This window comes from Bos javanicus, chromosome 8, assembly GCF_032452875.1.
Source record: "Bos javanicus breed banteng chromosome 8, ARS-OSU_banteng_1.0, whole genome shotgun sequence".
In the NCBI taxonomy this organism is placed as follows: Eukaryota; Metazoa; Chordata; class Mammalia; order Artiodactyla; family Bovidae; genus Bos; species Bos javanicus.
Genome location: NC_083875.1, coordinates 29866350 through 29879626, shown reverse-complemented (window position 1 = coordinate 29879626; position 13277 = coordinate 29866350). Strand labels below are relative to the sequence as shown.

The 13277-nt window shown below is 39.9% G+C and overlaps 1 protein-coding gene across 3 annotated transcripts in view; it reads right to left on the bottom strand.

Moving 5' to 3' along the window:
* The window catches only part of FREM1 (FRAS1 related extracellular matrix 1), a 177789-nt gene that overhangs the window by 100134 nt on the left and 64378 nt on the right, over nt 1-13277 (bottom strand). For all 3 annotated transcript variants that reach the window (XM_061425261.1, XM_061425260.1, XM_061425258.1), the window contains exon 10: nt 8357-8499. In XM_061425261.1, coding sequence (XP_061281245.1) covers nt 8357-8499 — 143 coding nt within the window. The remainder of the gene's footprint in view (nt 1-8356; nt 8500-13277) is intronic.

Below are 13277 nucleotides of genomic sequence, written 5' to 3'. Positions count from 1 at the left end.
AGCCCCTGAAAAAGAATATATATACATAAATATGTGTAACTGAATCACTTGCTGTATACCTGAAATTAAAACAACACTTTAACTATACTTCAGTAAAAAATTTTTAAAACAAGAAAGTAAAAAGGAAATCTTAAACAACCACCCAGGAAGGATAGAATTACTCAAACTCCCTAGCATGGTATTCAAGACCCTTCACAGTTTGGACACACTTTTTAACTTTGTCTTCTGCTACCTTTTAACATTAATCTAGCACCCTGTTTGCACAAAGCAGACCCAGTCCTGGTTCCCAGACACACCTCTATGCTCTGGACCATGCTGTTTCTTCACTCTGGAATGCTCTTCTCCTGTTTTCTCTAGCAACTCGATTCTTTCGTACTCTTGAAGGTTCTTCTTGAAATGTTTTCCAGTTTCTCAGTTGGATTTCATTTTCTCAAATTTTCATTATCCCTTGACAAACACTATAATTTCATTGTCTTGCATTATTAGTTTGTAGTTTACAAGTGGTCTCTCCTAGACTGTAAGTTCCACAAGAGGAGGATCACAGTATAGTCCACATGGAATGTGCCAGTGAATGGACAGTCCTGAGTATTCCACTTGGTAATTACTATCTTGAACAAGTCATTCAACTTTTTTGATTGTCCATTTTCTTATCTATAAATTAGGCATAATATCAGCTCCACCACATCTAGCATGGTATTTTGTAGGTAGGAGGCACTTTATCACGTTTTCTCACTGAATGAGTCTACATGTCCTGTTTGTGATGTTACGAGTTTTATCAAACATTCACAGCTTTAGATCTTGCAAGGAGGGCAAGGAAATTTTGCCAAACAGTTTTTATCATCACTTTTTTTCTTTTTTTAGAATAATCCATGCCTGGTTGGAAGAAAGCAATTACTCTCCCTCGAAACGGAACATTTGCTTGGCATCATGAAAGCCTTACGCATGAAAGCATTAATATTCGTCTCCTGGTTTTGATTATTTAATATTGTCACTGAAACACAGATCAGCAATGCCAATTTTTTCTAAGAAAGTGGTGTTCATAAGAACCAATTTGAAAATGAAGAGAATTCCTTTTTAAAATTAACATACAAAGCAAAAATTAAAACATAGTTTAAGCTTTTGCTATAATATAAAAAAGACTGGAACATCAGCTCAGCCACCTACAAGCTTTTGCTGCCTGGGGCAAATCATTTAACCCCTTTGGGGCTCAGTTTTTCTCTCTGCCCATTGGGAATAATAAGAATGGCTACTACAATGAAGTGTTGTTAGGATCAAACAAGATATCTGACATCACAGAGAGTACCTGATGGTAGGTGCTCAATAAATCAATTCCCTATCTCCATTCTTCATCACTTTTAGAAAAGCATATAGCATATTTCTTTGAGCCCCTTTTTTTGGGGTGGGGGGGAAGGCAAGAATACTGGAGTGAGTTGCCATCCCCTTCTCCAGGAGATCTTCTCAACCCAGGGATTGAACCCAGGTCTCCTGCAAACACTTTACCGTCTGAGCCACCAGGGAAGTCAGAGAAGTCAGCTTCCCTGGTGGCTCAGATGGTAAAGCGTCTGCCTGCAATGAGGGAGACCTGGGTTCAATCCCCGGGTTGGGAAGATCTCCTGGAGAAGGAAATGGCAACCCACTCCAGTATTCTTGCCTGGAGAATCCCAGGGATGGAGGAGCCTGGTAGGCTACAGTCCATGGGGTCGCAAAGAGTCGGACACGACTGAGCCACTTCATTTCACTTCATAGCATATTTACTACTCCATTATGAAGTACTTCAATAATTAAAAACTAAACCCAGTTATCAAAATAATGGCACACAATGACAGTCATTTCTCTAGTTTCCTGGAATCTACGTCATAATTTTTTTTTTTTCCAATTACAGTTTTTTGCTAATCTACAAAGTTCAGAAATTCTCTATGGGACCTCCCAGTCATGGTGTGGATCAGTGAGGCTCCACATAATTGAAAAACTGGATTTAATAAGGAAACAATACTTATTGTGCATTCAAAGAGACCATTTTCTATGCAAATTTATTCTCTAGTGTGCTCTTTGTACAAAAAGAATGTACAAGCAATGCTTTTTTATACCCCGGTAGTAATTCTTGGTGGGCCCATTTTTCAACATGCTTTATGATTGCCTAAGTTGATGTATCTTTACATATTTATGCATGTCCAAATAATTACTGTCTGTGTGTATTCTGTGGGTGAGAAAAAATCCAATTTTAACAAACTCCATAGAGAAATAAACTGTTCTCATTCTTACTGAAATCTGGTTGTAAAAAAGACCTAATTAAATAGCCATTCCCACACAGTGGAAAACTAGAGTCCATACCAGTCACTGGGCTCTTGCCTGCTGCCTTCCTCACATGCCTCCAGTCTACTTAAGGCCACAAGCACCCACAGACAGACTGGTGGGAAATCAGAACATAAAGAAATAAATCAGTATATAAAATGACAGTGACTAACCCTGACCCTCAGAATACAGGTCACAATATGACACTCCACCAGCTAGTATCTACCTTTCTTGTGGACCTGGATTTTTGATCCCTTCTCTGCTCTGAGGTTTGATTCCTATGTGATTCCTTCTTCTTCATCTTCCTTTGAGATTGTGTGTGTCCAACTCATTGCGAACCTATGGACTATAGCCCTCCAGGCTCCTCTGTCCATGGGATTATTTAGGCAAGAATACTGGAGGAGGATGCCACACCCTCCCCTCCAGGGGATGTTCCTGACCCAGGGATCAAATCTGCATCTCTTATGTCTCCTGCATTGGCAGAAGAGTTCTTTAACACTAGCACCCCCTGGAAAGCCTATCCTTTGAGATTTTCAGTGCTATTTTTCATGGAGAGGAATTATTACTTCAGTTCAATTCAGTTCAGTCACTCAGTTGTGTCTGACTCTTTGTGACCCCATGGACTATAGAAGGCCAAGCTTCACTATACATCACCAATCCCCAGAGCTTGCTCAAACTCATGTCCATTGTGTCGGTGATGCTATCCAACCATCTCATCCTCTGTCGTCCCATTCTCCTGCCTTCAATCTTTCCCAGCATCAGGGTCTTTCCAAATGAGTTATTTCTTCGCATCAAAAGGCCATGGTATTGGAGTTTCAGCTTCAGCATCAGTCCTTCCAATGAATATTCAGGACTGATTTCCTTTAGGATGGACTGGTTAGATCTCCTTGCTGTCCAAGGGACTCTCAAGAGTCTTCTCCAACACCACAGTTCAAAAGCATCAATTCTTGGGCACTCAGCTTACTTTATAGTCCAACTCTCACATCCATACATAGCTACTGGAAAAAATCATAGCTTTGACTAGATGGACCTTTGTCAGCAAAGTAATGTCTGTGCTTTTTGATATGCTGTCTAGGTTGGTCATAGCGCTTCTTCCAAGGAGAAAGTATCTTCTAATGTCATGGCTGCAGTCACCATCTGCAGTGATTTTGGAGCCCCATAAAATAAAGTCTGTCTCTGTTTCCATTGTTTCCCCATCTATTTGCCATGGAGTGATGAGACCAGATGCCACGATCTTAGTTTTTTGGTTGAGTTTTAAGCCAACTTTTTCACTCTCTTCTTTCACTTTCATCAAGAGGCTTTTTAGTTCTTCATTTTCTGCCATAAGAGCGGTGTCATCTGCATATCTAAGGTTATTTATATTCCTCCTAGCAATCTTGATTCCAGCAGACCTGGGTCACAGAGCATGTGGCATAAGCCCTCTTGGAGGAGGCCACCATTAACCCCACTGTAGAGCCACCGAGCAGACAACCCACAACTGCAGAACAATTATACCAAATAAATTCTGGCACTGGAATTATATCCAGTGCTAGTTTTGTGCACTCCACTCTCCAGTCTGACTTCTGATAAATGCCCATCCCAGCTGCCTGTTCTCTCCACTGGTCACATTACGTTTCCTTCCTCCCACTTCACACACAGGCCTTTGTGGCATCTGCTTCCTTTCTTTCAGTTTCTTAGTTCTCTTTCTTCTATTCTTATGTTCGGCTTTCTATTTTACTGCTAACATTATGCTCTCCTAGACTAAAACCTCAAGTGTAAGATTTATAAAGCTCTCTACTGAGAAGAATAAAGAAGAAAATATTTTCTTTTTATGGTCCGCTTTATTGAGGACTACTCTACATACAATGAACTGCATTCAATTTAAGTCTATAATCTGATGAGTTTTGACAATCACATATACCTATGAAGACACCACTGCAATTAAGATACATAATATCTCCTATGGATTTGCTCTTTTTTTTGGTTGGTTGGTTGGTTTGATAATATTTCATTGTATAGATATACCATAGTCTTTTAAACCAGTCTTCTGCTGGTTTAGGTACTAATACAAGCAACTCTACACTTAATAATCTAAGAAAATATTTTTCAAAAGCAAATTGAGTAAGTGAGGCTTTATTTGGCAACAGTCATTATAACCAAGATGGAAAGAGAGAGGGGCTCCTGGCTAACACTTTGTTGATGGGTAGGTAGATTGCTCAGTAGGACTATCCACATGGGAAGGATGAGAGGAGGTAAGGGGCATCTCCACTTATGCAACTTCCTCCCTGCTTTGACCAGAAACTTACATGTATAATATCATATAAGAAACGAGTCGCCAGTCCAGGTTCGATGCATGACACTGGATGCCTGGGGCTGGTGCACTGGGATGACCCAGAGGGATGGTACGGGGAGGGAGGAGGTTCAGGATGGGGAACACGTGTATACCTGTGGCGGATTCATGTTGATATATGGCAAAACCAATACAATATTGTAAAGTTTAAAAATTAAAAATAAATAAATAAATAAAAAAGAAAATCTTTGGTCCCTGCCCCTTTGAAAGGAAGTATTCTAACAGTATGGCTAAAAAAATCCAGGGCTTGAGTTTAATCTTCAATGACCCAGGAACCTTCTGATCACAAAAGTTCCAATCAAGTAACCATTTCATCTGGTCTTATAGTTGAACAGCTGAAAGTTACATTTTGTTGAATATTTTAAATACATTTTTACCTATTGGACATGACTAGATACTTGTACAAATTGAAGATGCAATCATCAAACAGACCAGGTAATCATTTGCATTCCTTAAGAATCAGAGTTTCAGTGATGATATAATTATAACATAGAAACTCTTACCAGCACACACATATACAAAATAATTGTTTTGTTTTTATACACCACACTAATTCCTGAAAACATTTAAAACTAAAGCTTTAATTACCTCCCTATCTCACTTCTTCCCCAGCCCCTGCCAAATGGTTGGGTCTTCTTATTTCTTCCCAGTTTCATTACAAGTTGAAAGAATCAGTTAGTTTTAGAATCAACATACAATTCTTGGGGTTCTACTCTGAGGCAGGTACCAAGATTTAAAGACACAGAGATAAATATATTAGGATCCCTGTCATTAATGAGCTCACCATTGATCCAATAAAATAAATAATGGTCTCACGTTATAGTAACTTGGTATCAGATTATGTAAAAGGGCCAGATAGCCAAACCTGGGGAAATGGGAATAAGAGGATCAGAGAAGGGTTCCTGGAGCAGATGATGTTATAGCTGAGAGCTGGTCCATATCTAGAGAAGCTAAAACTGCTAAAGACCAAAAGAGGGAGAGTTAGGGAAAACAAACCAACAAGCAAACAACTAGATGAATCCTACTCAACATATTGCTTCTGTATCAATGAATTTGTTTTTGTTGTTTAGTCACTTAGCTGTGTTCCACTCTTTATGACCCCATGGACTGCAGCCCACTAGACTCCTCTGTCTATGGGATTTCCCAAACAAGAACACTGGGGTGGGTTATCATTTCCTTCTCCAGGGGATCTTACTGACCAGGGATCAAACCCGTGTCTCCTGCATTGGCAGGCAGATTCTTTACTACCAGCTACCAGGGAAGTCCATCAATGAATTTTATTTGTCCTCAAATAATTTTCCCCAAAGGATGTGGTTAATTGCTTCTATTCTTAAGAGACCATGTGAGAGATTCGGAGAATAATCTAGTTCAAAAAAGATGAAGGTTTAAACAAAAGCAATGACAGTGGGGTGGGGTAAGTAGAGATAGATGAGAGAAATTTCTCAAGTAGATTTAGTAATACTAGCTGACTGATTGGTTATACAGATAACTCAACAGAGAGAGGGTAGGGATGACTTCAGAAATTCCAGTTACAGTGGCTTTGCACAGCTTTAGAGAAATAGGCTAAATGTCTTGTGAACATGTTGAGTTTAAAATAAATGTAGAGATGTCAGGTAGAGATGTAGGTACACAAGTCTAAGCTGGAGGATATTTAGGAGTCAGAAAGCAGGTGGTACATGAAAACAGAGCAAAATTCTTTTTCTCCCCATTTCTCTCTCTCTTTCTTTCTCCCTCCCTCCCTCCTTATGTCCTCTCTTTCTTTCTCTCTTTTTCCAACCCTTCCCTTCTTTCTTTTCTCCCTCCCCATTAACATAGATTAAGAAGATAAATAAAAGCAGAGAAAAATATGATATGATTTTCTTAGAAGCACAACCATAATGGGGAATAAACATGACTGGATCTATAGAATTTAATCTGACTCATTTGTCAAGATTTACAAATAATTTTATTTCAGTACAATTTTCATGACTGTGGTCTTTACTAGAGAAAACTGACATCTATACTTGTGAGTATGAAAAATATGATCTATAAAATATACAATAGCCAAAAAGTAAAAAGTAGTCCTGAATTTCCTATTTTCAAAAAGGCCTATAGTTTGCTAAAAGTGATATGGTGTTCTAGTCAGAAGCATAGCACAGTTGAATGGATACAACAGAAGATGCAGAAATAAATCCTACTAATAGTTTTCATTTTGGACTATCAGATCAACTAAGATTTCAAGAAAAAAGAAATCAATAAGTGGCACAGTTATATACATTGATGAAAAGAGGAATCTGTTCTATGAAAAGGAATTTTTTTTTTAGTCAATAAGCAGATGAATTGAGAATTTCCTCATTCATTTTTCCATTACTTCTTTTAGCAAGGAGCATCTACCTCCTTCATTTTCTGAGCCGTCCCTATCATTCCTCCTGATCATCCCCTTTTGTTACCTTTATCCTGGCAGACAGATAAATAACGCAATCATCTATGTATTGGCTAATGTCAATGACGGTGACACTATGAGATGATATTATATAACCAATAGGGATCAGGTTCAAAATTTGCTTAGACCCCTACATATGCTAACTTCTAAAATAAGAGGTATAAAAGGCCTGCAAAAAGAACTGTATACAGTGTGTGTCAGTTATTTTTAGAAGACATTTGTCCATCCCTACCACCAACTGCCCTCTCCTCACAAGAAATCTACCCCTTTATAGCTGTCCAGACCCTTCTTTTTCTGTAATTTCTGTAGGATGATGGCTCCTTAAGCCTACTTTGTATTCTGTATATTTAAATAAAATCCTTGAGTGTTAATAAAACTCTTAGTACTTCAAAAGCAACAATAAATAAAAGCAAATATATTCACTGAGTACTTACTAGGTGCCAGAAGGTTTGCATACTCATATGTATTACATCATAAGTTGTTTTATCTGTTTTACAGATAAGGAAACTGAGGCACAGGTCAGTTAATGCCAAGAACAGGAGAAAAAGAGAGTCTAACTACAAAGCCTATATTTTAACCACTACACATAAAATAAAGCAGTGGTTTTTCTTTCTTTCTTTTTTTTTTTTTTTGAGTGTTATGAAGCAAACAAATCTCATAAGATACTCTTCATATGGGAGGGGGGTTCAGGATGGGGAACATGTGTACACCCGTGGCAGATTCATGTCAATGTATGGCAAAACCAATACAATATTATAAAGTAATTAGCCTCCAGTTGAAATAAATAAATTTATATTAAAAAATTTTTTTAAAAAGATACTCTTCATAAAAGGGTCCCATAGTTAACTAACTTTGGAAACACAGCATACATGGAAATTTACATAATCCACTTCAGTATTTTTGGGCTTCCCTTGTGGCTCAGCTGGTAAAGAATCCACCTGTAATGAGGTAGACATGGGTTTGATGCCTGGGTTGGGAAGATCCCATGGAGAAGAGAACAGCTACCCACTCCAGTATTCTGGCCTGAAGAATTCCATGGACTGTATAGTCCATGGGTTTGCAAAGAGTAGGACATGACTGAGTGACTTTCACTTTCTCATAAGTTTGAACAATGTAAACATAAGCTGTTCACGTAAGTTTGGGGGAAAGTAAATATTAAAAAGCAGTTATGTTGCAAGGAAATTGACTTTATTTTGCTTCTTCCATTGCTCCTCAAACTTTGGAATCTGTTTTCACAGAGTTCCTAATAATATCTTCCAGAACTGATATCTGTGGACAAGATTTTGAGAAAGTGTCCAGAGATGGACTCTTACCTGTGGCACTGAGAGATTTGGAGGTTCGTGGCTGTCCCACAGGACAAATTCAAATGAATCTTCAAAGATTTCTCCACCAAAGTGACGGTAGTAAATGATGCCATTGAATAGATCCCTCTGAATGAAGCCAGGGACTGGATAGCCTATGGAGTCCACAAAATACCACATACTTTTGTAACCATCTGCCAGGTGTTGGAGTAAAATAATTTTGGATTTATCTACAAGTTTTTTCTGCCTAGTATGTTGCATGTACCCAAGTAATATTTTTTTTTAAGTATAGCTGATTTACAATATTGTGTTAGCTTCAGGTATATAGCAAAGTAATTCATTTTTTTTCCAGATTCTTTTCTATTATAGATTATTAGAAGATACTGAATATAGTTCCTTGTGCTATACAGTAAATCCTTTTTGCTTATCAATTTTGTGTATAGTAGTTTGTTTGAGGAATCATTATTAAATGTTCTTATCAAAGCAGGAGGAGAAGGGGGTGACAGCTTAGACGATTAGATGGCATCACTGACTCAATGGACATTAGTTTGAGCGAATTCTGGGAGATAGAGAAAGAAGGGAAGCCTGATGTGCTGCAGTTCATGGGGTCAGTCTCAAAGAGTCAGACACAACTTAGTGACTGAACAACAAAAATCAAAGCTTATAAATAATAAAGCATAAAAATTAAAGTTACTACTTCTGCCTTAGTATATAGAAAAATTAGCATCAGAAAAATATTTTCAAGAAACAGTCTTAAAGTCAGCCAAGATGGCAGAGGAAAGACCCTGAGCTCACTTCCTCTCATGGGCATACCAAAATTACAACTATCTTCAGAACACCCGTCAGTGAAAAAGTCCAGAACATAAACAGAGGAGATCTTCTACAATTGAAGTTATAAAGAAGAAACCACAATAAGGTTGGTAGAAGGAGTAAAGTCACAATATGGTCAAGTTTCATACCCCAGGGTGGGCAATACACATACAGGAGAATAATTACAAGTACAAAGTTTCTCTCAAAGGACTAAGAGTTCCAAGTCTAAGCCCAGGGATCTTGCACTTGGGAAGATGAGTTTCCAGGGCATTTGACTTTGAGGACCTATAGGGTTATTTTTGATAGTCCCAGACAGCTGGGAGAAATAGAGTGTGTGCATGCATGCTCAGTCATGACTGACTCTTTGTAAACCCCAGGACTGTGTAGACTGCCAGGTTCCTCTGTCCATGGGATTCTTCAGGTAAAACTACTGGAGGGGGTTGCCGTTTCGTCTTCCAGGGGATCTTCCTGACCCATGATCCGTGGGTCTCCTACATCTCCTGCATTGACAGGCAGATTCTTTACCATTGCACCAACTGGGACGTGGAGGAAATACAGATATCACTCTTAAAAGGCACACCAAGAATCTCACATGCCTCAGGACACAGGAAAGAAGCAGTAATTTGACAGAAGTCTAGGTCAGAAATTAAAAGACACTTGCTCCTTGGAAGAAAAGCTATGAAAAATCTAGACAGCATATTAAAAAGCAGAGACATGACTTTGCTGACAAAGGTCCATCTAGTCAAAGCTACGGTTTTTCCAATAGTCATGTATGGATGTGAGAGTTGGACCATGGAGAAAGCTGAGCGCCAAAGAACTGATGCTTTTGAACTGTGGTGCTGGTGAAGACTCTTGAGAGTCCCTTGGACTGCAAGGAGAGCAAACCACTCCATCCTAAAGGAAATCAGTCCTGAATATTCACTGGAAGGACTGATGTTGAAGCTGAAATTCCAATACTTTGGCAATGTGATGCAAAGAGCCAACTCACTGAAAAAGACCCTGATCCTGGCAAAGACTGAAGGCAGAAGAGGATGGCAGAGGATGAGATTGGTGGATGGCATCACCGGTTTGATGAACGAGTTTGAGCAAGGTTTGGGAGTTGATGATAGATAGGGAACCCTGGCGTGCTACAGTCCATGGGGTCACAAAGAGTTGGACACGACTGAGAGATTGAACTGAACTGAACTGAACTGGACTGAACTTGACTATGCTGGACTGAACTGAACTGGACTGGACTGAACTGAAGTGGACTGAACTGGGTCAGAACCACTTGCTTGTCCAGGAGAACCTTCTGGAGAGACAGGAGTTAACCACAGTTCACTCTGGGGGACACAGATACTGGCAGCAGTCATTTTGGGGAACCTGTTCTACCACACAGACACTGGCTCTAGCAAGCACCATTGTGGAATCCTCCCTCTAGCTTATTAGGGCTAAAACCAAGCCCCATTCCAGCCCATAGGCCTGGGGACTCCAGTGCTGGGATGCCTCAGGCCAAGCAACTAACTGGGTAGGGACACAACCTCACTCAGGCTGTCTTAAGACCTCCTGAGCCAACAGTTGCCTCTGGACACAGCTCTGCCCACCAGAGAGTGCAGGACCCAGCACCAGCCATCTCTGGGTAGACACCAACTCCAGAATAGCCTGGACCCCAGACCCAATCTCCAGGGAGCCTACTGTAGCCTCTGAAGTAGTTGTATCCACCACTGACAGGTAATAACTGCATAAAACCACAAATATGCAGCCTGCAAACACATCCTGACCAACTGGACCATGGTCCTGTCCACTAGCAAACCAACACAAGCTTCAGGACTCCCCAGACCTTTCATTCAACAGCGTTAGGAAGTAGTCCCGTGCACCAGTGATGCAAAACCAGCTCTAGGACCCCTAGGTCCTGTAACTAGACTCGAGTATCTGACTCTGCTTGCCAGTGGGCCACACTAGCCCTAAGACCTGGTTCTACCCACCATTGGGTGGTAACAGCCCCAGAGTCTCCTGGATCTTGACCCAACAGTGCCACCTTGTGACCAGCCCCACCAACCAGCAGCCAGCAACCTCCACACAACGCAGGGCCTGGCAACCAACTGGACAGGGAATAAACCAAGCATATAAGACTGCCTACATAGTCAGCCCAGCACGATAGGAAGACACACACATCCCCTAGAGCATATCACTTGGGTAATGAGAGGGGGATGTGTTGCTAGGACACATATGATGTCTCCTACAAAGGGCTGCTTCTCCAAGGTCAGAAAGCATAACTAACCTACCAGACACATAAAAATAAAGACAGCAATCTAGGTAAAAGGACGCAACAAAGGAACGTGTTTCAAACAAATGAGATAAAACCCCATAAGAATAACTAACCAAAGTAGAGATAGGCAATCTACCCGAGAAAGAGTTCAAGGTAGTGATTATAAAGATGATGAAATAACCCAAGAGAAAAATGGATGCACAGAGTGAGAAATTTTTTTTTAATGAAAAGTTAAAAAATATGAAGGACATCCAGACAGAGATGAAGAATACAATAACTGAAGTGAAAAATATCCTAGAAGGAATCAAGAGTAGACTAAATGATACAGAGGAACTGATCAGCATGCTGGAAGACAGAGTAGTAGAAATCACTGCTGCTAAGTAAACAAAAGAAAAAAGAATGAAAAGAAATGAGGACAGTTTGAGAGACCTCTGGGACAACATCAACCACCCTAATATTCACATTATAGGAGTTGCAGAAGGAGAAGAGAGAGAGAACCTCTCAACATATTTGAAAACATAAGTCAAAAACTTCCCTAACCTGGTAAAGAAAATAGCTGTCTAAGTTTAGGGAGTACAGGGAGTCCTATACAGGATTCACTCAAAGAGGAACACAACAAGACACATTATAATTATAATGGCAAAATTAAATATAAAGACAATATTAAAAGCAGCAAGGGAAAAGCAACAAATAATTTATAAAGGAACCCCACATAAAGCTATCAGGTGAATTTCAACGAAAATTCTGCAGGCAAAAAGAGAGTGGCACAATATACTTAAAGTGATGAAAAAGAAAAACCTACAACCAAGAATATTCTACCCCAGCAAGACTCTTGTTCAGATGTGATGGAGAACAAAGTTAATAAATCATTCACACACAAAGATATGAGGAAGATTAAAAACCAAAAGTGGTAAAATCATCTATATCCACAATAAGCAGTTAAGGGATTCATAAAACAATTAGATGTAATATATGACATCAAAAGGGCTTCCCTGGTGGCTTAGCAGTAAAGAATCTGCCTGCCAACACAGGAGACACAGGTCCAATCCCTGGGTCAGAAAATCCTCTGGAGAAGGAAATGGAAACCCACTCCATTATTCTTGCCTTGGAAATCCTATGGACAGAGGAGTCCATGGGGTTGCAAGGGCTGGACACAACTTAGCAACTAAACCACCACCACCATGACATCGAAAGCAGTGAGGAGAGAAGAGTACAGGGTTATTAAAATGTATCTGAAATTAAGACACATAACTAGAACAAATAATTGTATAATTTGTATGGAAACACCAAACCCCAGATTGTCAAAGCAATCTTGAGAAAGAAGAACAGAGCTGGAGGAGACACACAGTGACTTCAGACTATACTACAAAGCTACAGTAATCAAAACAGTATGACACTGGCACACAGCAGACACACAGATCAATGGAACAAAACAGAGAGCCCAGAGATAAACCCACGCACTTATACGCAATTAATCTACAACAAAGGAGGCAACACTATACAGTAGAGAAAAGACAGTCTCTTCAATAAGTGGTGCTGGGAAAACTGGACAGTTACGTGTAAAACCATGAAATTAGACCATTCTCTAACACCATATGGCTTTCCTGGTGGCTCAGATGGTAAAGAGTCTTCCTGCAGTGCAGGACAACCAGGTTTGATCCCTGGGTCAGGAAGATCCCCTAGAGAATTCTTGCCCGGAAAATCCCATGGACAGAGGAATCTGGTGGGCTACAGTTCATGGGGTCACAAAGAATTGGACACAACTGTGCTTTGAACTAATACCATAGACAAAAATAAGCTCAAAATGGACTATAGATCTAAATGTAAGACCTGAAACCATAAAACCCCTGGAAGAAAACTAAGGCAGAACACTCC